Below are 26,283 nucleotides of genomic sequence, written 5' to 3'. Positions count from 1 at the left end.
TCTACTATGCATCTATCAGGGCAGTTTTTAGGCTAAATTGCACCCAGGGCAAGGGTGTAAAAATTACAACCCCCCCCCCCCCCAACACACACACATACATACGCACGCAGTCGTAAATTTTCACCGGAGATTGCGCGGGAAAATTCGCGATTGCACGCAAAAAAACCCAACTCATTGAAATACTATGCGCACAAGCTAAATGACAAACTGCACAACATGCCTGCATTTAAAAACATCAAAGTTGTTCAAAAGACTTGTACATACGTTGTAACCTGCATGATAGTTGGGTGGGTTGATATACTGGTTGGATGTGGCAAACAACCTGTTATCAGTTGGTCATCTGGTTGTTTGCCAGCCCTACACATGCCCAATTATCTTCCAACAGACCGAGTTGGGCAGATTGTTGGGACGTGTGTATAAGCCTTTAGTCCCGACTTGAGATAAATTGTCACTTGCATACCTAAATGTTAACTCTTTCAGGCAGAAAGAGTAAAAAAGTTATTTGTATGTATGCTTAACACTGTACATACTCCTTTCTATCTCATCATGTCACATGTCACCTCGGGTATCCTTTAAGAGGTGGAGTCATGTGGCTCAGAAGAGGTTAAGCTGAGTGATTGCCACTCTTACAAATCTGTCCATCAAAAATGGCTTATTTCTAAACAACAAATATCCGGGTTTCTGGTGAACAGTTAGTTATCCTTCTTTATAAATAAGCCTCTTAAGAGATAATAGCTAATAAATATTTTCTATGAAGTTCATTTCTCACTGTCTAGACTTTTAATACCTATTTTGAAAGAGAAGAAGGAAGGAGTTTCTGTATAAAAGCGGCGTTTGTAATATGCGTGATGTTTGTTGAACATGATGTATGGTTCTATATCCCAGGAGTTCTTTTTCTTCTCAGCGTTCTCAGATTGTCAGATATAAAGTAAAAGTATAATACTTTCGGGTACAAAGAGCACAGTAAGTTCTCTGTGCAGAATTCTAAACACTGAACAGAACTACAAAAGAAAAAACAAAAAAAACAAATAAAACAAAATAAGCAAAACCTCAAAGAAAACGACCCCAACTTATCACTCTATCACACTCCTCCTAACCCTCAGGGCCCTTTCACACCAGGATGTTTTCATTGCAGGAAAAGAGGGTAACGCTAATGCAATGAAAGTCTATGGGACATTTCATACCTGTCGCGGTGCGATGCGGCGGAAGCATACGTTCTGACGCAGAAGCATCAGTGCATTACCAACATCCATTGTTGCCCCGTCGTGTGTGTTGACCGGAAGGCATATAAGTCAATAGTGTCGCAGATGTTTTAACCCTCCTGACTTAACCCTATGCCGCGCAGGAGGATTTTTCAGGCCCTGCTGGGCCGATTTGCACAATTTTTTTTCTATTACACACTGCTAGCACTTTGCTAGCTGCGTGCAGTGCCCGATCACTGCAGCTCCGCACCGATTCGCCGCTACCCGCCGTGCAATGTCCCCCCCCCAGACCCCATGCGCAGCCTGGCCAATCAGTGCCAGGCAGCGATGAGGGGTGGCTCGGGACTCCCATGGCGACGGGGGAAGCCCTAATGGAAATCCTGTTTAGAACAGGATTTCCTGATGGGCCTGATCGCCGAAGGCAATTGGAGGGGGTGGGGGGATGCCGCAGCTCAGCGGCTGTCATGTAGCTGGCGCTAGGCTAGCTACATGATTTAAAAAAAAAATTTAAATAGTGCTGCGCTGCCCCCTGGTGGTTTACTCTTAATTGACCGCCAGGAGGGCTAAAAAAATGTGGTGTTCGATTTGCGATGCGCATGAGCGGAAGCATATTTTCTCAATACACTTTCATGCAATTCATATTTCAACCACAGGAAGTGAGCGCTAGAGAGCTTCACTTATAGTTAAAGCGGATCTGAACTCAGAACTCCTCTCTGCTCTAAAACATACATAACAGCATAATAACCTTTAACAGTCCTATAGAGAGAGAAAACAACAGAAGTTGGCACTTGCAATCCTTAGAATAGCTTTATTATTCCGGTCTCGTCATTGGTTAAAAAGCAGCCTAGGCAGCTCACCGCTCCCACCGAACCCCAAAGCTAAATAGGAAACGGGTAGGAGGCATTTTTTATTGTCTGCTTTTTAACCAATGACATGTGGCCGGAATAATAAAGCTATTCTAAGGATTGCAAGTCCCAACTTCTGTTTTCTATCTCTATGGGACTGTTTATGCTTGTGTGAAAATAAGTTTGAGCACGCAATAGGAGCCACAAAAGAGCAACCCGTTTCAGTAGTTCTGTGATCCACATCTTAAAGATCTATATATATTTTTTTTATTTACGTCCAGATAATAACCTTTGACCTCTTGAGGACCACAGTGTTAAACCCCCTTAAAGACCAGACCATTTTTTGTAAAATAGGCCACTGCAGCTTTAAGGCCAAGCTGCAGGGCCGCACAACACAGCACACAAGTGATTCCCCCCCCCCCCCCCTCTTCCTTTTATCCCCACCAACAGAGCTCTCTGTTGGTGGGGTCTGATCGCTCCCCAATGTTTGTTTGTTTTTTTGTAAATATTTATATGTTTTGTTTTTAATTAAAAAAATAGTGTATTTTTCTTTTTTTATTCTATGGCCCCACCCTCCCTCTGTCGTCCAGCCTATCACTGTGATTGCTGTCATAGGCTGAAGCCTATGACAGCGGATCACCGCCGAGACTCTGGGCACTGGGAGACTGAAGCGGAGATGCGTGCACAGCGAGCGCGATCTCCTGCAAACGAAGCCTCAGGACTTTACGCCGATCGCCAGTAGGCGATCCTGGGGCTGCCGCCGTGGCCACGCCCATCGGCATGACGCGGTCGTCAAGCAGTTAAACAAAAAACATGTATTTGTTACAGCTGATACAAATCCTAAAATAAATTTGCACAGTTTCTACTTCCTGATTCATGGAAGCAGACATATTGTTTACAGCCTGTGCTTTCAAATGGGCTTATCTGCTTATCTGCCATAGGCAGTCATGTGACACAAGGGAGTGATCAAATTATAATTTGGGATTAGACACAAATGAGGGGGAATTAAACAGGCTAAACTCTCTAAATACATGCAGGGTGAATTTCTCTATGTTTTCCTTCTGTCCTGTACAAGAGTTCAGGTCCACTTTAAGCTTTCAGACCGAAGTGAGATTTCCATGCATTGCTGCAGTAATCTCCAAAGCCTATTTTAAGTGTTGTTGTGCGATGCGATCCTCTGATCGCAACGCAACCAGAATGCAGGTTGCTGGTGTGAAACCAGCCTCAAACAACAGCTCAGACAACACTCACTCTAAAGTCAATTTAAAACTATCCCTAGATTTAACCCCTTCACCTACATTCTGTGGCAGAAGATACCAGCCAAGCTGCATTCAAACCGCAATCTAGTTGTAGTGAGAATTTAGCCAGTAAAATACATTACACTGCATTTCACAAGTGCAGATCCACCCCAGATTTTGAACATTCGTTAATGCCAGTATTGCAACTGTTTGGTGTTTATTATTAAAATGTTGTAATTGACTGCTCAAGGTCTGGAAAGACTTGTAACCAGATGTGCATACTGGAAAGTGCAAAGCAGAATTAAAGTCTGTCATGTTGTCATACAATCTTGTTGCCTATATAGTCGTCCTACCAACCTTTTACCCAAAGTAATGTCATCTGTGTGAAAAATCACAATATCCCCTCTGTATAAGCATGCATGAGCATGTGCGTCTCTTGTCATTCATACAGCGTGGCCCCAGCTCTTTAGCCACTTCCTCTGCATTGTGGGTGGTTGTGGATTTGGATATGTGGCAGCACTGTTCCGATTGGTCACCACTGGTGCTTCATTTCTGCCACTCTGTTGTTAGTGATGACTTGTATTTTGGACAAAGCAGTTTCCCATCAGGTCCATGAGTGCAGCATGCTGTGATTGGTAGATACTCAAAACAAGCAGCTGTATAACTGCTGTGGTTTACAATACAATGTGAGTAAGTCAAGAGCTTGAAAAGGATAGATCTAAAACGCCATGCGTCACTCTGACCTGGCATACCCAGTACCAGTGGCGTTGCTAGGGACTTTGATACGGGCACCGCCCACGAACCTGTTACCATGGTGCCCCGGATCACTTTGCGCAGCAGGAGGGGAAACTGGGCGGAGCGGCGGGGGGAGTGGGCAGTTTAAAACTCACCTTCCGTGCGGATCAGATGCAGCACAGTCTCCGTCTTCTTACGACTTCCTCCCACCGGCGTCCGTCACCTTGGTTACATAGCCCCCTGTGAAGACATGATCATCAGATGGGGCGCTGTAACCAAGGCGATGGACGGCCCCAGCCCAGCAATGCACAGCCCCCAGCAAAGCAAATCCCCAGCCTAGCAAAGCATACAGCTAAGTAAAGCCTAGTAAAGACCCCAGCCCAGCAAAGCCCCCCAAAATGCCCCCAGCAAATTGCCCAACCCAGCAAAGCTCCCAGCAAGTCACCTAGGAAATCCAGGCCGGCTCAACATCACTGCTAGCCAAGCTGTCACAGCATCACCGTCAGCCAGGCCGGCACAGCATCACTAGCAGCAATGCCAGCACAGCATCATCACCAGCCAGGTCACCAAAGCATAGCGCAACCACCAGCCAGGCAGCCCAGCATAACCGCCAGCCGAGTACAGCACACAGGCCAGCCAGCCGAAGACAAGACAGAAGCCAGATGAGGGGCTTATTTATGTGAAATACTACCTATTGAATATATTTAAGTTACATCACTGCTATGTTCATGTACATTTGGCCCCACCTATGACCACACCAACTTTCTGCTGCATGACCACTCCCATTTTTTTACTTGCGCCGCACAATCATTTTCTTTTGGTGCCCAGGGGTGCCCCGGATCTCACAGGAACCTAGAAACGCCCCTGCCCAGTACAGATTTTTAAAATGATTATGGATTTTAAGAATACTCAATAAAAGTTTAGGTGTTGGTCCATACTGATATACAGTATGTGCATGTGAGTGTGTATCAGCATCCGTGTGCATGTGCCTGTGTGTGCGGATGAGGGGGTTGGGAACAGAGGTAATAGCTTTCTACTCATCATTACTGTCCACCTATTGCATTTCCTTGCTGAATAAGCCCCTCTTTCATGCTAAACGCCTTTAAGTAGCACAGGACTAAATGTCAGCAATTTTTTTCCCCTTTCCCAGCAACTCCTGGACCACTGATTACTGCAGAGGAGCATGCATTATTGGTGAAGATAACATATTACTCACCCGGTATTTCAGTACTTCCATGGTTTTGTGCAAGATCTGGCTTTCCTCTCCCTTCCTGGGACATGTAATTAGGATATCCACATCGTGCCCAACATTTTTACCCCTGTTTCGAGACAAATGAATATTTGAACAAATAAACAATAAGTTGACTTTCGTTCCCCAAAAATTATAAAAAATACCATCAAGACTAAATGAACTGGAAAATGTCAGTTTACAATACAGGCGGTAACCTACTTACAAACAGGTTCCACTGCGGGAGATTGTCTGTAAGTTGAAATTTGATTGTAAGTTGAATCCTGTGGTAAGCATGGTGAAACGTGAATAAATGATTTACTTTCGGACTACTCTGGATTTCTACATATAGTATGCAGGAAGATATAAGCACTGGTGTCTTGCAAGTGGTCAGCAGCCAGAGGATTTCCAATCCACCATGGAACAATATGTCAAGAGAGACGTATTCTTCAGCGTTGTATGTTATAATCCTCCACCCTGTGGAGCCTGCAAGCACCCAGTGCCCAATAGTGGGGACAGTGACCGTCACCATAAAACATATGAGTTACACTTCATTAAAACAGCTTAAAATCTGTTAAAAGAAAAAAAACTCATATTGTGGGTCAATGCACACTGGACCCCTTTGCACAAAAACGCATCAACACTATTTCACAATATCTAATAAAGTGCCAAGTGTTCAATGATCACCAAACTGATGGTTTAGAACAGTGATCCTCAAACTAAGGCCCGCGGGCTGAATGCGGCCCGCTGAGGCTTTTCACTGGCCCCCCAAACACAAAATGTATAACCTGTAGATGCGGCCCACTGTACCTGTAAATATCGGCAGCCCGCATATAGAATAGCAGTGCTGGCACCACCCATCCACATACTGTAGAAGCCAGCAAGCAGTCATTCACTGGCTTCCAATTCTGCATCCGGTGACACTGCTGTCCAACTGGATGGCAGGTGGTCACCTGGATATGCCTTACTGTCTGGAGCACAAAGACGTTCTTTGGGCGTCACATGACTGAATGGCTGCTGCTAATGAGTTCTCCTCCGGGCATGATTGGGGGGAATCAATACCTAGAATCAATGTAATGTTTTTCAACATCATTTTATGTATGTTCCGGCCCCCCAGCAGTCTGAGGCATGTTGCCCTGGCCCTTCACCGAAAAAGTTTGGGGACCCCTGGTTTAGAAGATGCCCATTCTCCTTGCTGAACAGGTTTCAGCCTTTTGCCATCATCACGGAAAGGCCAAAACCTAGTCGGGAAGGAGAATGGGCAACTTCTTAACCTACAGTCTGGTAACAATTGAGTGCTTAGCAATTTATTGGATATTGTGCAATAGTGTTGATTTGTTTTTATGCAAAGGGTTCCAGTGTGCATTGACTACGATGTGAGTTTCTTTCTTTTATTGGATTTTAAGCTGTTTTAATAAAGTGTACCCCCTGTGTTAAAATTAAGCCCTGACTTCCATGTTGATAGGGCTGAAGGCCCCATCAACATTTTGCGAATGGACCTAGCACATGAAGTCACAACTCTGAGTTCATTAATTAGTGTGATTGCATATATTCAAATTAACTATGCTGGAAAAAAACAAAAAACAACACATTGAAATAACCAACAATGGAGAGAGCATGGAGGACATCAGGATGGACAGAGATATTATGAAGATTGAATAGGAAGGTATTGCAGAATCTAGGTTTCAAGACAGATGGCAATAGTTCCGATTTCAAAGCAGACTGTGTTTGCAGACAGATTAAACCAGATGAGTGCAAAGGCAAGGGATAGCTACGGAATATTAGGCCTTCAAAGATGTAGGTTTGGTATGATTAAATGTGAACCTGACCTCCAACACAGTACACAAGGAAAACAGTATTTTTAGAGAGAAAAGCCTGTCTAAAAGCCCCCTCATCTTCAAGTAATCACAAGTGTAATTTGATCTATCCACTGTGTCAGCACAGAACTTCGACAGTCCTCAGCAGACACAGCTAATATGTATACACAGGATGATAACCCTTTGTCTGCTTCCATGAAAGCAGTAAGTAGATGCACTGTAGATTTATTGCAAAAGTTCTTTGTAACAAATATTTTTTTTTTCTTTAAAGGTTATTATGCCGTTTCTTATGTTTTAGAGCAGAGAGGAAGTCCTGAGCATAGGTCCACTTTAAGACTTCAAAAATTAAAGGGAGACACCCACTGGTGGCCAGCAGAATTACATGCAGCACAAAATTGACACACAAGGCAAACCAACAGGGAGAAAGTAAACAGCATGTCTTCTAACACAAACACTGGGTACAAAATGGCAAACTCAGCCCAAACTTCCACATTTGATAAGCGTACCATTGCATCATGGATACCCAAACCCCATGTTCAGCATTCAGGTGTGTCTCTGGATGTGTTTGGTATTCACCTCAGCTTCCGCTTCAGCTGCCTTCCTTTTGGAAAAGCACTGTGAAGGTCAGCAGCATTCCCCTGAGGTGCAGAGCCTCTCTGGCTACTTACAATCAGAAGCTTCTCTCTGAATATATCCTAAAAAAAAACTATGAACTTCAGCTGGACAAGAAGGTAGGAAGCAGATGTCAATCATCTTCACCTGAGGTGAGACAGAACGTGTATCACTCTAAGGAGGACTATATATCCCTGGCAGCAGGGGTACACAGTGTTTGCCATGACACACAGTGAGGCCTCAGGGGGCAATGGCTTGAAGAAAACACGAGGTGGAAATGAACTGATGAGATAAACAATTTTATCAATCCGCATTCTTCTTAAAATGACTTTTACATTTATTATTATTATTATTTATGGTAGAACATGTATGTGTGTGAATGGGGGTGGGTCAGGTGGGAAGGGATGAGAAATGTAACTTTAAAGCCTGGTACACACACTAAACTAAAGTAGTTTGAAACGTTCGACAAATTACAGATCTCACCATATTGGACCACAATCCTGTGCAAAAATGTAGCCAAATGACAACAATGAGCAACTGATATCAGGTATTTTACATCAAGCATAAAGAGAAACTGTAAGAACCCCCCAACCCCCCGGGGGCACTTACCTCGGGAGGGGGAATAATACTCTAGATCCTAAAGAGGCTTCCCCCATCCTCCTCTGTCCCATAGTGGCAGCGCTGGTTCCCCTGAAACCACAGCCAACAAGGACAGTAGCGCCTGCCATATTTACCTTCCCTGGCTCTAGCACAGGCGCAGTAGCAGCTTCCTCATGGGCTCAGACAGAAATAGGAGAGCCTGATCGGGTCCGCTCTACTGCGCAGACGAGTGTTGGAAAACCGCTACTGCACTGGATTGTGTTAAGTAAATATTTACCTCCCCGGTGTTCAGGGCCTTCCGGGGCTGGATTGCCAGGATGGAGGAGGATGGGAAGAAGCCTCATTAGGATTCAGAGACTTCCGCCCACCCGAGGGTAGTACCTCCCGGGTTGGGGGTGGGGGGGTGGAGGGTGCAATGACCAGTCATCATCATATTGTCTTCTGTTCTAATCTTCATTTGTAAAAAAAATGTACGGTAATAACTTGTAAGGGAATTTGCTGAACGTTTACTGAAAATGTTGATGTGACATGAATTTTAAACCAGCCATTCTTGCTACATAAGTCCAGCCATATGTCTGCTTGTGCACGAGCAATGTATGCAATGTACAACCTGTCAGAAATAGGAGAATATTTTAGCACATTTCTAATGATTGGAGCCTATTTTTTACAGCTTCATTGGTGCGCAGTGTTGGCTCCCTGCGTCAGAATTAAAATGCACAAAACACTGTATATTCCGGCTTATAAGACGACAGTCGCCGGGAGCCGCCAGGGAGCTATTTCTGACCAGGCCCTGGGAGAAGAGCCAGATGGACGTCGAGGGACCTCCCGACCTACGGCGGGCTGGAGAAAGCCCCAGGTAAGTTCAGGTTTTGATTTTAATTAGAGCTCGGAGTCCCTTTAACATATAGGGCCTGATTCACAAAGCGGTGCTAACAGTTAGCACGCTGGTGAAAAGCCCTTTATCATGCCTAAACTCAGTTTAGGCAGGATAAGTTTAGGCATGATAAGTTTAGGTGTGATAAGTTTAGGTGTGATAAGTTTAGGTGTGATAAGTTAAGGCATAATAAGTTGAGGCATGATAAGTTTAGGCATGATAAGTTTAAGCGCCAACTGGGTTAGCACCGCAGTGCACAGCTGATCAAAAGTTTTGTGCTAGCAAAGTCTGGTGCACTTTGCATAAAGTTTAATGGTGCTGCTTTGCGTGCAGGACTTTGCAAGCGATCTAAACTTATCTAAACTTATCATGCCTAAACTTATCACGCCTAAACTGGCTTTTCACCAGCGTGGTGCAATGGTTATCATGCCTAAAGTCTCTAACTGGGTTAGCACCGCTTTGTGAATCGAGCCCATAGAGTTTGGAATATACTCGCCGTACAAGATTACCCCTCTTCCAACACACACCAAATATTAATTAAAAAAAAATCATATACTGGTGCTTTGTAGGAACAGATACTGGTGCTGTGCTGTATGTGGTACCCAGTATATAACAGTAACTGGTTGGATTGGTAAACTTTCTCTCTCCCGAAGCAGATTGGTCAGCTCTACCTGTCTCCCGGTTTATCATAGCGGCATGGAAGAATAGATTGCTCTGTGCACCTTTAAACGCGCCTCTTTCACCTGTCTGGCCCACCCTTGTATCCTATTTACCTCCTTCTCCGCCTCTCAGATTTCGCACATGTGCGCCTGCGCCGCTTCACTACAGTGCTCAGAAGCGAGATCTGAGAGGCAGTAATAGGCTAGGGTGGGCCAGACGGGTGTAAGAGGAGTGTTTTATGAGCACAGTGCAATCTCTTTCTTCCATACCCTGTGCGTCCCAGACCTTGCAGTGAGAGCGATGAGCTCTCCCCAGCATATGCGGCGACCGCCGAATCTCCAGCACCCGGTAATTAATCATCAGCATGTCGCATATGCGCATCACGTATGCACATCTCGTAAACATCTGCATATCCGATATGCGCAGCAGTGGCGGCAGCGATAAATACCTCCATTCACCACCGGAGGTCTCCGATCTGTATAGAAGAATATCAGTAGTGCTACCCATATTCTACTATCATCCTATGGGCCTGATTCACAAAGCGGTGCTAACAGTTAGCACGCTGGTGAAAAGCCCTTTATCACGCCTAAACTCAGTTTAGGCATGATAAGTTTAGGTGTGATAAGTTTAGGTGTGATAAGTTTAGGCATGATAAGTTTAGGCGTGATAAGTTTAAGCACCAACTGGGTTCGCACCGCAGTGCACAGCTGATCAAAAGTTTTGCGCCAGCAAAGTCTGGTGCACTTCGCATAAAGTTTAATGGCGCTGCTTTGCATGCGGGACTTTGCAAGCGATCTAAACATATCTAAACTTATCATGCCTAAACTTATCACACCTAAACTTATCACACCTAAACTTATCACGCCTAAACTGGCTTTTCACCAGCGTGGTGCAATGGTTATCATGCCTAAAGTCTCTAACTGGGTTAGCACCGCTTTGTGAATCGAGCCCTATGATGTTATCCTATTCTCACACTAATCTTTCCTGCATTTATGCCTATCACTAACCTATCCTCTACCTACTCCTAACACTAACCTCCACCCTACATACACCTAACTGTAATACCGCCATTGTATCACCCATTTAATCAGCATCGGCACCAAAATTAAGCATCATGGGGCACTACTGGATCAACAGAGCATATATCATTTGTGGCTATTCTCGATCTCTGCACTGCTTGCTGCTAGTGAAAGCACTCGGAAGCATTTCATTTTGTGACCATCCTCGATCTCTGCACTGTTTTTTCTTAGGCCCGAGATCCCCCCGCTCTTTGAAGGCTTGCCATCTGGGGCTTGCCATTTCCAATACTACCTGCGTCTGTACCCCTGACCCTGGTGAAGTATATCGCTTCTTGTTGCATTTTGTTGGAGGAGGCAAGCCGAACTTGGCAGAAAAAGGAGAGAGAAGAGAGCGCCTCTATGGTGCAATACCTTTAATTCAGTTTGCAAATTAGAAAAGAAGTGCACGTACAAGTCGCATAAATTTGCAAGCATATCTCACATGTTCAATGTTCCACTCCTGAGACGTCAACCGTGGCCAGTGGGGGACAACAACAAGGGTACGTGGTGGGTCTGGAGTCCAGGCAAGCTCCGTGCGCCGTGTGATAATGACGACGCGTTTGGACACACCAGTGTGTCTTTGTCAAGTCAGGATCAAAGGTATTGCACCATCGAGGCGCTCTCTTCTCTTTACTTTTTCTGATAGACACCTGTCAAATCCCACCGCTGAGAGAGCTGCACTGGATGTTACCTTTCCTCCTTTCATTGTCTGACACTGGCATTGGAGAACTGTTTCACCGATTTATATCCTTCAGTCCTGGTTGTAACACACAGCACGCATATATTTGTCTAAAGTAGAACTGGCGTCAACGTATGAGAGTATACCTATAGAGGGTCAATCAAAGCATAAATCTATGCATCAGGCTATCCCGATCTGATAATCAGCATAAGTGAAAAAACAGCAGAAGAGCTTAAACATAAGACTTCAACAGTCATAATAATATTACCCCCCCCCCCCCCCCTTTCAGCAAACCCATATATTAGTATAAAATCAAATGCAGCCCATAGGAGAAGTATTATTCAGAAAATAATCTCAATTTTGTGCTTAAGAGCCATTAGAGGATGAGAGAATCATCAACATGAAACAACGTAACATGTCTGAAAATAGATTCCTGGAGGGAAATTTTTCCTAAAACATGTGCTTCATCTGGTGAGACGATGAGCGTCATCGCTCTGCAAGCACACATTTTCAAATCAGATTCACTCCATTGCAGATCATTTGCTCTGGTGCCATCTGAAAATAATTAGAAGATGCTATTTCTGTCACACTCTTGTTTGTGGCGTTTTTAATATGAATAATTATTTTGCCGACGTGCAACGAGTGCCAAGGAGCAGAAGCCCGGTGTGTGATCAGAGAGGAGCTGGAGCTTGAACAAAAGGCCAAAAAAGGTCCACCAATAACCAGATAGGTTAACGTGAACCAGAGCTGAAGCCATTACCCTGAAGAGAGAGGAGCCCAGGATTCTATTGAGGCTTCCCTCGCTCGCTGGTCTAAAGCCCCACCCCCGTTTTCGAGCGCAGCCCCCTCCACATCGGAGCAGGGCAGCTCCTCTGCTTAATTTAAGGACGTGCAGTAGACGTATAAGCCCGCCCACGCATGATCAGTAACATGGAGCCTTCGGGTCCGGCTTACTATGCATGTATAGACAGGCTTGTGCGTCTACTGAACGTCCAGGAATTAGGAAGAAAAGCTGCGTGGCCCCGATATGATAAGCAACAATGCCTTGTCGCTAATCTGCGGGGTGCCTCGCTCAGTGACGGGGGACATCAGACCAGCGAGGGAAGACTCAATAGGATCCTGAGGCTTCCCTCTCTTTAGGTAAGTATCCCATTTTGTACCCAAGGTACACTTTAACCACTTGAGGACCGCGGTGTTAAACCCCCTAGTGACCAGGCCATTTTTAATTAAATAGGCCACTGCAGCTTTAAGGGCTCGCTGCAGGGCCTCACAACTCAGCACACAAGTGATCTGCGGGATCACTCTCCCCACCAACAGAGCTCTCTGTTGGTGGGGTCTGATCGCTCCCCCCCCCCCCATTTTTTTTTACAAATATTTTTATTATTGTTTTAAAAAATTGCCTGTTTCTTTAATATTTTTACCTCCCTCCCCCGCCAGCCTATCACTGCCGATCGCTTCTGTGTCCCCCAGGGGGAGAGCCGTATCACACGGCTGTCCCCAGTACAGCGATGCCTTACATCGCAGTGCTGTACTACCCTATTAGACGTCGGTTTCGCCGTCTAACAGTCTCCGAGCGCCAATCACCGCTGGGAAGACTGAAGGCGGAGCGGAGCAGCATGCTCTCATGCTAGCCCCATAGAAGACCGTTTCCGCCAATCGGCGTGGAGCGGTCCTGAGGCTGCCACACTGCTCACGCCAATTGGCGTGGAACAGTCGGCAAGTAGTTAAAGAGGAACTGTACCAAAAGATAGCAGTAAGGGTAAAGTAATTAATCTATACATTGAGAAGTGAGAAGTTGACAAAAAGATGATACTAGCCGTGTCATTTGTTCATGTAGTTTTATCCAATTTGAGCCTGTGGATCATCATCTTCACTACTGGCAGACATGGAAAAAACAGAGAGCACCAACTGCCATTATCTATAAACACAACAACTAACAATGAGATAGAGTAGAGAGGAATTGTGTAAGGCCACTGTTCCATGCGAGAAAAACAGCTGACTGCATGATGTGGCAAATTAAGGCTTCCTGGAATGTAGCCGCCATAAGGGGGAACTTAAGTGAACTAAATAGGAGGCTCTGCATTTGATGTTACTATTAGAAATGGCCCGAACTGTTTGTCGGCAAACGTCCAGGGTTCGCGATCGTGGAGAACCGCAAACTTTTCCGGAAGTTCGATTCGCCCCCATAGTGCATCATTAGGGTCAACTTTGACCCTCTACATCACAGTCAGCAGGCACATTGTAGCCAATCAGGCTACACTCCCTCCTGGAGCACGCCCCCCCCCCCCCCCCCCTTATAAAAGGCAGGCAGCGTCAGGCATTGGACTCACTCATGTGCCTGCAGTAATTAGAGAAGGGAGGGCTGCTGCTGCTGCAGAGAGAGCTATAGGGAAAGCTTAGTTAGGCTCTTGTAGGCTTCTGAGCTTGCACATTGCTGATTCTTATTGCTAAAAAGCACCCCTCAACAGCTCTTTTGAGAGCTAATCTTGTTCTTGTGATCTATTTTTTTTTCTTTTTTTTTTGTGTGGCCCACTTGCATTATATACAGCCCTGTCAGTCAGTCACAGCTGGCCTTTGGCCCCTTAATTCCTACTGTGCCACTGCCAGGCCCAGCACATTCAGTGACTACGTGTGAGTGTGAGTGTGTGTGTGTGTGTGTGTGTGTGTGTGTGTGTGTGTGTGTGTGTGTGTGTGTGTGTGTGTGTGTGTGTGACACGCAGCTTCACATTTGTAATTCCAATCACTGCACCTGTTCACTGTTCAGTGCACCTACTTACCTATACCTATGTGAGCGCACGCACTGTTAATACCACCAGTCATTGCACCTGTTCAGGGTACCTGTGTGTGTGTGACAGGCAGCTGCACATTTGTAATTCCAATCACTGTATTTGTTCACTGTTCAGTGCACCTACCTACGTGAGAGCAAGCAGTGTAATATACCACCAGTCATTGCACCTGTTCACGGTACCTGTGTGTGACAGGTGCACATTTGTAATTCCAATCACTGCACCTGTTCACTGTTCAGTGCACCTACCTACCTACCTACGTGTGCGCAAGCAGTGTAATATACCACCAGTCATTGCACCTGTTCACAGTACCTGTGTGTGACAGCTGCACATTTGTAATGCCAATCCCTGCATACCTGTTAACTGCACCTGTGTGACCGCACGCTGTTTAGTATACCAGTCCGTGCATACCTGTTAACTGCACCTGTGTGACAGCTGCACATTGTATTCTAATACCAGTCACTGCTACCTTTCACTGCACCTGTGTGACTGCACATTGTATTCGTCAAGTCAGTGCATACCTTTCACTTCATCCCCCCCAATATGGACAAACAGGTAGAGGCAGGGGCAGACCCAGAAGGCAGGCCACCGGCAGGTCTGTTCGAAGTCGTGCTGACGTGATTTTGTGTGGCCCTGGCCCAAAGTACAGTGCTCAAAAGAAGGCACGTCCCATCAACTCCCAAGATTGTCAGGACGCGGTTGACTATTTAACTAAGAACACCTCATCTTCTGCATCCACCAGTGCTACTCCAAGTACCACATCTGCTACATTTGACACTTCGCAGGAGTTATTTGGTGGGGAAATCACTGATTCACAGCCATTATTTTTACAACAAGATGAAGGTGCTAAGCAAGTTACACCACCTCATATGTCTGAGATAGGCGACACCATGGACGTAACATGTGAGGAGGAGGAGGATGAACTACCTGCTGTTGGTGCAGTTTTGGAGGTGTCTGATACAAGCAAAGCTTTGAAGGATGATTATGATGATGATACTGCCATGGATGCCACATGGGATCCTAAGAGACATGATGACCAAGGGGACAGTTCAGAGGAGGAGTCAGAGAGGAGTAGAAGAAAAAAGCAGGGGGAGCTCGTCGACAGAAACAGCTGGTGGTATTACCACCTATGTAGAGCCAGCCAACATGCCCTTCAACGTCAGATGCTGATGCCACCATAGTGCCCACACCCCAGGGTGGTTCAGCGGTGTGGACATTTTTTAGTGTGTATGTCAAAGATTAGAGCAATGCCATCTGTACTCTCTGCCACCAAAAATTGAGCCGTGGAAAGGCCAACGCCCACGTAGGGACAACTGCTTTACGAAGGCACATGCTGAAAAGGCATAAACTGCAATGGGAAGACCACCTGAGGAAAAGCAGCACACAAAAGCAAAGCCACCCTCCTCCTCTTCCTCCTTCAGGTGCATCATCTTCTTCAGCCGCTTTCTCCCTTGCACCTTTACAATTACATCCAACCTCCTCCACTCTGCCTCTCACCTTAAGCGGTTCCTGCTCCTCTGCCCACAGCATCAGTCAGGTGTCCGTGAGGGCAATGTTTGAGCGGAAGAAGCCAATGTCTGCCAGTCACCCCCTTGCCCAGCATCTGACAGCTGGCTTGGTGGAACTGTTATCCCACCAGCAGTTACCATACCAGCTGGTGGACTCTGAGGACTTCCGAAAATTTGTGGCCATTGGGACACCGCAGTGGAAGATACCAGGCCGCAATTATTTCTCCAAAAAAGCGATACCCAAACTGTACCATGAAGTTGAGAGGCAAGTGGTGTCCTCTCTGGCACACAGCGTTGGGTCCAGGGTCCATCTGACCACGGATGCCTGGTCTGCCAAGCACGGTCAGTGCAAGTACATTACTTACACAGTCCATTGGGTCAACCTGGTGACTGCTGGCAAGCAGGGAGTACGTGGCTGTGCAGCGGACCTAGTGACACCTCTACGGCTTGCAGGCAGGCCTGCTGCCACCTCCTCTCCTCCTGCTACATCCTCTTTGCTGTCGTCCTCCTGCTTGGCTGAGTGGCAGTTCAACTCTACTGATGCTGCGATCTCCTCTCCAGCTACACAGCCCCAGCTCCCCAGGGCCTATGCTGCATGCCAGGTATGACGGTGTCACACCATCTTAGACATGGCTTGCCTCAAAGCGGAGATTCACACTGGAGCAGCTCTGCTGGCTGCTCTGAACAAACAAGTGGATCAGTGGCTGACCCCGCACCGGAAGCAGTAGATTTGGGCGCATGAGACAAGTGGACAAAAAGGGCGCCCCATTCACTTTCATTATAAATATCGTTTAATGGGCGCTGAACGGGGAAAATAAGGCGCCGGAGATTTTTAAGGATTTATAACGGCGCCCGGAGATTTTTAAGGATTTATAACTATGTTTGTGATGATTTAAGTTTACAAAATGAGCCCGTGACGAATAACGTTTATGAAGATAATAAATCACTATTTCTAAAACATTTCTAACACATTATTATCCACTCAAAAAAATAATTTACATTTTTTTTCTTTACATTCTTTATTTATTCATGTCTGTAAAACATTATTATCCATAGGGGGTTTTAGGTTTAGGCACCAACAGGGGGGTCTTAGGTTTAGGCACCTACAGGGGGGTCTTAGGTTTAGGCACTAACAGGGGGGTCTTAGGTTTAGGCACCAACAGGGGGGTCTTAGGGTTAGGCACCTACAGGGGGGTCTTAGGGTTAGGCACCTACAGGGGGGTCTTAGGGTTAGGCACCTACAGGGGGGTCTTAGGTTTAGGCACTAACAGGGGGGTCTTAGGTTTAGGCACTAACAGGGGGGTCTTAGGTTTAGGCACTAACAGGGGGGGTCTTAGGTTTAGGCACTAACAGGGGGGTCTTAGGGTTAGGCACCAACAGGGGGGTCTTAGGGTTAGGCACCAACAGGGGGGTCTTAGGGTTAGGCACCAACAGGGGGGTCTTAGGGTTAGGCACCAACAGGGGGTCTAGGGGTTAGGGATAGGTACAGGGAGGGTTTTTAATAAACGAAAATATAAGTTTCACTTTACAAACAGGGAAGATTAACGTTTTAAGAATTGCCGATCTCATACACATTATTTAGTGATTTATACATTTTTAAATCACTATTTATAAACGAAATTCTACACAATAATTTCTATAAACGATATTTCCATTTATCGTTTATACCACGCGCCCTTTTTTCCCGACGCCCTTTTCGTACGTACGCCCCCGCACCAACTGGACATTGGCAACGTGGTGTGTGACAACGGCAGCAATCTCATTTCAGCTTTGAAGTTGACACATGTACCCTGCATGGCACATGCGCTCAATCTTGTAATTCAGAGATTTGTGTCTAAGTACCTACACTTACAGGATGTCCCAAAGCAGTCCAGGAAGGTGTGTGGGCATTTCAGGCGGTCTTACACGGCCATGGCACGCTTTGCTGATATTCAGCAGAGAAACAACTTGCCGGTGAGATGCTTGATTTGTGATAGCCCGACTCGCTGGAATTCGACCCTCCTGATGTTTGACCGCCTGCTACAACAGGAGAAAGCCGTCAAACAGTATCTCTACAACTACAGTCAAAGGACACAGTCTGGGGAGATGGGGATGTTCTGGCTGAAGTACTGGACACTGATGCGAAATGTCTGCAGGCTCATGCGGCCATTTGAGGAGGTGACAAACCTGGTGAGTCGCAGTGAAGGCGCCATCAGCGACTTGATTCCATATGCCTTCTTTCTGGAGCGTGCCGTGCATAGAGTGGTGGATCAAGCTGTGGAAGAGCATGAACAGGAACAGGAACGGGAGGAAGAGTTGTGGAATCAATTCTCAGCAGAAGCAGATGATCCCTCAACACCTGCGGCAGCACAAAGGGGGGAGGAGGAGTAGGAGTCGTTTGGGGAAGAGGAGTCCGATGATGAGGAAGGTGTTGTTTTGGAGGAGGAGGATGAGGCGGAAGAACAACCGCAGCAGGTGTTGCAGAGGGCTTGTGCTGCTCAACTTTCCCATGATATTGTCCGTGGCTCGGGGAAGGAGGAGAACTTAGCTGACATCACTGAGGAAGAGCAAGAGGAGATGGAGAGTACATCTACATCCAACTTTGTGCTGATGGCGTCTTTCATGCTGTCCAGCCTGTTGCGGGACCCCCGTATAAAAAAAACTCAAGGGGAATGAGCTGTACTGGGTGACCAGGCTACTAGACCCTCGGTATAGGCACAAAGTGGCGGAGATGTTTCTAAATCACCAGAAGCCAGAAAGGATGCAGCACTTGCAGAACAAGCTGGCAACTATGCTTTACAATGCGTTTAAGGGTGATGTCGCAGCACAACGGAATAAAGGTACCACTGCCAGTAATCCTTCTCCCATGTCCACGCAGGCAAGGACAGGACGCTCCAGCGATCTCATGGTGATGCCGGACATGTGGACATTCTTTAGTCCAACACCTCGCCTTAGCGCTTCTGGATGCTCCCTCCACCAACGCTTGGACCGGCAGGTAGCTGACTACCTGGCCTTAAGTTTGGATGTAGACACTGTGAGCAGCGATGAACCTTTGGACTGCTGGGTGCGCAGGCTTGACCTGTGGCCAGAGCTGTCCTAATTTGCCATCCAACTTCTGTCTTGCCCTGCCTCAAGCGTCCTGTCAGAAAGGACCTTCAGTGGAGCTGGAGGCATTGTCACTGAGAAGAGAAGTCACCTAAGTCAAAAAAAAGTGTTCAGTACCTCACCTTTATCAAAATGAATGAGGCATGGATCGAGGAGGGCTACTGCCCGCCCGAAGACTAAGTCAGTCCCCGCACACAGCATCTCTGCCTGCATGCCGTGTGACTGTCTGCCCCATGACTAAGTCACTCCCCACACAGCATCTCTGCCTGCAGGCTGCTTGACTGCCTTCTCCGCCACCACCAACAGGGTCCAGGACTCCAGGCGGATTCCTGAATTTTTAAGTCCGCTGCTATAATAATTTTTCTGTTGCGTGTACATGCCTGCCTAATTTTTCTGGCTGCACTGCGGCTGCATCAACATAACAAAAGGCATGAACATGTGTCAATTCCCCTTCGAGATCGTTACCTTGCCGCGGTGAAGGGGCTTGCGTATCACAATGAAGCAATGACCGCCGGCTTTATGAGTGTCTCGGGGGGTGGCACACCAAAGATAATAAGGTCGTTGCTTCATTGTGAACAGACCAAATTCGATCAGCTGGACAGTCACTGTTGTTCTGTCATATAGGTTTGAAAACCGCTATCGCCTGCACTCTCGCCATGGTGCGCACCAGTCCAGCACAGCCGTCACAATACAAACAGCTGTTTGCGGTGCGTTACACAGTGAGTTTGGTGTGTCAGTGTGAAGCAGTACACTATTTACACTCCCTGATTGATGTATACACATGCAAGATGTTTTAAAGCACTTTAGGCCTCCAATTTAGCATGCAATGTGATTTCTGCCCTTAAAACGCTGCTTTGCGTCAAATCCAGATTTTTCCCTGGGACTTTTGGCGTTTATCCCACTCATCCATACAAAAACTCAGATGTGACCCCTTGAAACATCTTTTCCATCACTTTTGTGGCCAGCATAAATGTTTCTAGTTTTCAAAGTTCGTCTTCCCATTGAAGTCTATTGCGGTTCGCAAAAGTTTGCATGTTCGCGAACGTTTGTGGAGGTTCGCGAACCTAAAATCGGAGGTTCGGGCCATCTCTAGTTACTATGCAATGGTAGCCGTCCAATCAGCAATGGCTATTTGCAACTGTACTGAGGAGCACTGGTGAATATGGGGATCCCTCGTTCATCTGTTGAACCAGCCTGAAGTGGCATGGGTCTTTTCATTGCATTACGAGCACGCAGAGGACTGCAAACAGAGGCTTCCACACAACTTTTTACAATGTGGTGTCCCCTGTGATAATCTATTTCACAGGCCAACCGGGGCAGGATTGAAGCCAAGGCCACATAGGCCATGGCCTAGGACACCACAGGGTCAAGGGCGGTGGGCAGCAGACTATCCTGGGGAGGGTCACTTGGCTACCTCTACTGGAGAGAGGGGGGGGGTCATCAGGCTTTCTATACAAAAAAAGGAGGAAGGGCTTTCTATACTATAGGGAAGGGGGATGGGTCATTAGGCAACTTATACTGGAGGGAAGGGGGGGGTCACGTGGCTATCTAAACTGGAGGGGGGGAAGGGTTATCTAGCTACCTATACTTGGTGGGGGGAGGTAATCTGGCTGCTTATACTGGGGGGAAGGGTCAATGGGTTACCTATACTGGAGGGAAGGAGAAGAATTTTCTGGTTATCTACACTTAGGGGGGTGTCATCTGGCTACCTATACTGAAAGGGGGCGGATGTTAACAGTGGCCTTTGGCGGTAAAGAGTACAAATCCGCCCCTGAGGCCGACGCCGTCAGTACCATAACGTACCATCTCAGTATAGGTAAAGATTAAAAACAAACACTGCACAAAAAGCTTATTTTGTCACGAATGGCTATTAAAATTATTATATTTGTTATTAAGGACCACGGGCGTAAACCCCCCTAAAGACCAGGCATTTTTTTGCTAATTAGGCCACTGCAGCTTTAAGGCCTCTCTGCAGGGCAGCACAACTCAGCACACAAGTGATTCCACCCCCCCCCCCCTTTTCTGCCCACCAGCAGAGCTCTCTGTTGGTGGGCTTTGATTGCTCCTGGTGTATTGTGTGTTTGTTTTTTATATTTTTGTGTTTATTTTATGAACACATTTCCCAATTTTTTTTTACCCTCCCTCCCCCCGCCAGCCATTCAGTGCGATCGGCTGTCATAGGCTTCACCTATTACAGCGGATTGGTGCCTTGCCACTCAGGGGGAGAGCCGTGTCACACGGCTGTCCCCAGTACAGCTCTGCCTTAGATCGCAGAGCTGTACTATGTAAATAGACGGTGGTTTCGCCGTCTAACAGTCTCCTACCGTCATCCAAGCGGAGATGCGTAATCTCCTGCAATACATGCGCCCAGGACTTTACGCCGATCGGCGTTAGATGGTCCTGGGGGAGCGGTCTTAAAGAGGGGAAGGAGGGCTAGGAAAAACAACAATTTCTTTGTTATCTGTCCTTAAGGCTAATTTCACACCAGGACGTTGCGTTAGAGGGGGCGTTAAGGTCGCATAACGTCCCCCTAACTCAACGCCTGGTGGTGCTGGATCTGGACGTCAGAGTGAGCCGCGTTGTGCAGCTCACTCTGGCGTCAGTGATGCCGTGATGCGCACTCTTGTGCGCATGCGGCATCACGTGGTCCCGCCGGCCAATCGCCGCACAGAGCGGCTGCTCCAGGAAGTAAACACTGCACGTCATAACGTGCAGTGCATATTAATTAGCCATGTGCCTGGCCGCTCTCCTCTCCTCCCCAACATTACTGAGCATGTGCAAGCAGTCTAACGCGGCTCAGCCGCGTCTAAAGTACTGCATGCAGTACGTTGTCTTGTGACGCAGCATTACAATGTAACGCAACGTCCGCACTGTGAACAGCCCCATTGATTTTTCATTACTGTGCGGTGGGCTGCGTTACAGGCTGCTCTAACGTGCGCCTGTAACGTCCCACTGTGAAACCAGCCTTAACGCTGTCCAGTTTTGGTTCACCACTACAGGAAAAGAAACACTAGAAACCCATCACTATGATTCGGCCACAATTTTAGCAATTTCATTCCAGTTAGACCACAATAATCATCACTACTTCAGTAAAATAAAAGGATTATAATTATTATCAAAAGGATAATGGTAATAAGCACATTAACATTTGTGGAACCGCACACATAATGGATTGGAGCTGTAAAACCATTTTTTACTCATCTTAAAACAATAATATATTATGGTCGGGTTTTTTCAAATTCTCAACAAACACGTAGCGAGCGCCGACAAGAAAGGGAGTTTATAAATCCAGGATGAGCTGAAGACAGGTCTTTGTCTACGCAAAGAGGATTTTGTCACACCATGTCTATACAACTTTATTTATAGTGCTTTATCTGACAGTTAGGCGTACATGAAAAAAGGGTACCAGTAAAAAAGGGCCTAGCTGGATAACAAAATGGCGCCGTTGAATAACGAAATATCAATAACGATAAACATTGTTAACAAAATTGGTAAACAATAAATACCGTTTTAAACAGATGGGAGTTGGTAATGAAAATATATTAACGTTATAAATCGTAACGTATTTCAACAAAAAAGGCTAACCCAACCCTACTCTCATAGAGAACCCTCCCCTGGTGGTGCCTATAACTAACCACTCCCCTGGTGGTGCCTGATACTAACCCCCCCGGTAGTGCCTAACCACAATCCCCATCCCCCGTGGTGTACCCTAACCGCTTTGTTGGGGAGGTGTTGCCTAACCCGAACCGCTCCCCGAGTGTTGCCTAACCCTAACCACCACCCCCGATGGTGCCTAATTCTAACCACTCCCCCTGCAGAAACACCCTTTTACTCATAGAAATGATAATATCTTAGATAACTTAAAATCTGTACATACAAATGAAATAATATGACAAAAACTATAACGTTGCAAGCTTCTAAAACGATAACATATTTTAATGTTCTAATATTGTTAACAATATTTATTGGGCACCCTTTTTGCCATATTAACGATAACTGTATTAGAGTCTATGGCGCCCTTTTCATCCACTAGCCACCGGTGCCCCTTTTTTCCTGCCACCTATTTTAGGTCATTAACCACCCTGGCGTTCTATTAAGATCGCCAGGGCGGCTGCGGGAGGGTTTTTTTTAATTAAAAAAAAACTATTTCATGCAGCCAACTGAAAGTTGGCTGCATGAAAGCCCACTAGATGGCGCTCCGGAGTGGCCTTCCGTGTTTTGCTTACTTCGTCGCCATGGCGACGAGCGGAGTGACGTCATGGACGTCAGCCGACGTCCTGACGTCTGCCGCCTCCGATCCAGCCCTTAGCGCTGGCTGGAACTATTTGTTCCGGCTGCGCAGGGCTCAGGCGGCTGGGGGGACCCTCTTTCGCCGCTGCTGGCGGCGGATCGCCGCAGAGCGGCGGCGATCAGGCAGCACACGCGGCTGGCAAAGTGCCTGGCTGCGTGTGCTGCTTTTTATTTGGTAAGAATCGGCCCAGCAGGGCCTGAGCGGCACCCTCTGGCGGTAATGGACGAGCTGAGCTCGTCCATACCGCTAAGGTGGTTAAAGAATTTCACTTGTACACATGGATTCACCCAATCTTAAGGGACTGCTATTGCCAGAAATGTTAACATTTATTAAAATTTTAATTTAAAATCCATACATATAAATGTATATGTCTTCCAGAGAAGAATGCACTATAAATGATTTCCTATGTCATGGTCACTTATAGAAGGTAGTAAAAATCTGACAGATCTGTCAGGTCTTTCCTCATGGGGGATTCCTAGTAGCTTTTGCCTAGTCCAACTGGCAAAACAGTGTTCAAACGAGTAGGGAAGCTGGCTAACATCTTTGTATAGATCATTTCCAGGGAGTGCTTTTGTAAAGAATAATACTGAGAATCTCTCATGAGCAGATGATATGTCAGTTTTTGAATATATTCAGTAAGTGACAGCAACATAGTGAAAAAAAATCATAGTGCATTTTACTCTGGGAGAAATGTACCTTTACAGTATATGTAGGTATTTACACCTTTAAAGAGGAACTCCAGTGAAAAAATTGTAGTAAAAAAGTGCTTCATTTTTTACCATAATTATGTATAAATGATTTAGTCAGTGTTTGCCCATTGTAAAATCTTTTCTCTCCCCGATTTACATTCTGACATTTATTACATGGTGACATTTTTACTGTGGGCAGGTTATGTAGCTGCTCCTAGCTGTTTTGGCTGTTACAGACAGCTGTAAACAGCTATTTCCTGTCTTTGAACATTGTTACATTGTGGCAGTTTGCCCAGAGTACCGCGGTCCTCAGAGCTTCTTGTGGGAGGGGTTTCAGCACAAAATCAGTCATACAGCGCCCCCTGATGATCTGTTTGTGAAAAGCATTATTTTTCTCATGTAAAAGGGGGTATATCAGCTACTGATTGGGATAAAGTTCAATTCTAGGTTGGAGTTTCTCTTTAATGGTCCTTTAAAATCACCTAGCAGCAGTAGCAACCAGATCTACAACTTTGTAACTGTACTGCATTTTTTTCAAATTGTGCTTTATTAAAAACAAGGCAGCAAGACTCAGTAACTGCCAGTTTTATAAAATGTGTGACATCCAATTTTGAGTGGTTAGTGATTAACCAATTTTACCACTTCCGTGTAGTACTCGTACTACATGGAGGTTGCAAAATTGGTCAGTGATTGGCCAATCAAAATGGAGTGTGTGTATGCACTCGAAGACCTTGAAAACCCTGGTGTAGAAATAAGAAGAAATGTCTACTTTTCTGCAATATCCACTCACTTGGGAACTGATAACTAGGCGGTTCATTCACAAAACCTTAGCAAAATTGCCTTTAACTGGCAGTGTTTACCAGCATTTATACAACTGACGTTGCACACATAGCACATAGCACAGCATAAAACATATTGCCAGTATAACCCTTGCACAATGCGCATTACATTACAAGTTATTGTTTGACCTAGGCAATGGGAGTTGCGATATTTGCACAGCATGCGGTATGTGGGTTATGCATATATTCAAAGCAGGTTCACCCACAAGGCAAACTTGGCAGGTGCCTGGGGCCTAAATGGTGTCAAGGGGCCCAACTGCCATCTTCTCTCACCCACTTCCACCTCAGATAACCAAAAACACCATAAGGGGGAGTCCGTGCTATTACCTTGCCTAGGGCCCCCTTTCATGTTAATCCATCTCTGTTCTGTATACACTGGTAAAATTGTCATGCGCTTCCTGCGTGCACACAATAATTTTACTGTTGTTCAGTGATCCAACCCTTCACAGTGATCTGGAATATCTTACCTCAGTCAGGAAGTAGTTATGGCAAACTCTATATCTGCATTTCAAGAGGGCTTGGATGCTTTCCTTGCATTGAAGGGCATCCACAGCTATAATTATTAGGTAAGGCCCCGAAGAGTTGATCCAGGGATTTATCTGATTGCCATCTGGAGTCGGGAAGGAGTTTTTTCCTTTTAAAGAGAATCTGTATTGTTAAAATCGCACAAAAGTAAACATACCAGTGCATTAGGGGACATCTCCTATTCCCCTCTGTCACAATTTTGCAGCTCCTCGCCGGCGCCGCATTAAAAGTAGTCAAAAACAGTTTTAAAAAGTTTGTTTAAAAACAAACAAAATGGCCACCAAACCCGGAAGTAGGTTGATGTACAGTATGTCCACACATAGAAAATACATCCATACACAACACAAGCAGGCTGTATACAGCCTTCCTTTTGAAAATCAATAGATCATTTGTGTGTTTTCCCCCTGCAGCTCTCATCCACTGAAGACTGACAGGCTGATTGTTTCTTCCTGCAGACAGCTCTGCCGGTGTCTGTAATTCCTCAGCATGTGGCAGCCCAGGCAGTCAGCTCCTTTCACAGCGTAACAGAGGACAATTTATCCAGCTTGTAAAAGATAAGAGAGCAGAGAGGCTGCCTAATGTAAATAACACACACGGGAGTGTGCATAGAGGGGGCGTGCATAACAGATCAACAACACTGAAGAGTTGGCAGCCTTCCAGACACAGGGCGACAAATCCGACAGGGGAAAGATACGTTGATTTATTACAGAGACGGTGAAAGTAGAAAGTGCTGCAGTAAGCCAGAGCACATTAGAATAGGTTTTGGAACTTGTAGGAAAAAACAGGATGACATTTTTGTTAGAGTCTCTTTAAGGGTAATTGGCCCAGGCCTTGTTAGGTTTTTCGCCTTCCCCTTTATCAATTGGAATACATGCTGGTTGAACTTGATGAACGGATGTCATTTTTCAACCAAACTATATAACCCTTAGCTGTGTAACTACTAGACTACATGCAGATACATTTGAGGGTGTTAAACCAAACAGTATGCTTTTTTCTTGGTTTGAAGTAAGCAT

At 46.1% G+C, this 26,283-nt stretch overlaps 1 protein-coding gene across 3 annotated transcripts in view; it reads right to left on the bottom strand.

Moving 5' to 3' along the window:
- Positions 1-26,283, bottom strand: part of DNTT (DNA nucleotidylexotransferase) — a 614,660-nt gene that overhangs the window by 167,195 nt on the left and 421,182 nt on the right. For all 3 annotated transcript variants that reach the window (XM_068258688.1, XM_068258686.1, XM_068258687.1), the window contains exon 8: positions 5,237-5,339. In XM_068258688.1, the coding sequence (XP_068114789.1) occupies positions 5,237-5,339 (103 nt within the window). The remainder of the gene's footprint in view (positions 1-5,236; positions 5,340-26,283) is intronic.

Source organism: Hyperolius riggenbachi, chromosome 10, assembly GCF_040937935.1.
Source record: "Hyperolius riggenbachi isolate aHypRig1 chromosome 10, aHypRig1.pri, whole genome shotgun sequence".
In the NCBI taxonomy this organism is placed as follows: domain Eukaryota; kingdom Metazoa; phylum Chordata; class Amphibia; order Anura; family Hyperoliidae; genus Hyperolius; species Hyperolius riggenbachi.
This window is presented reverse-complemented; position numbering and strand designations above follow the sequence as displayed.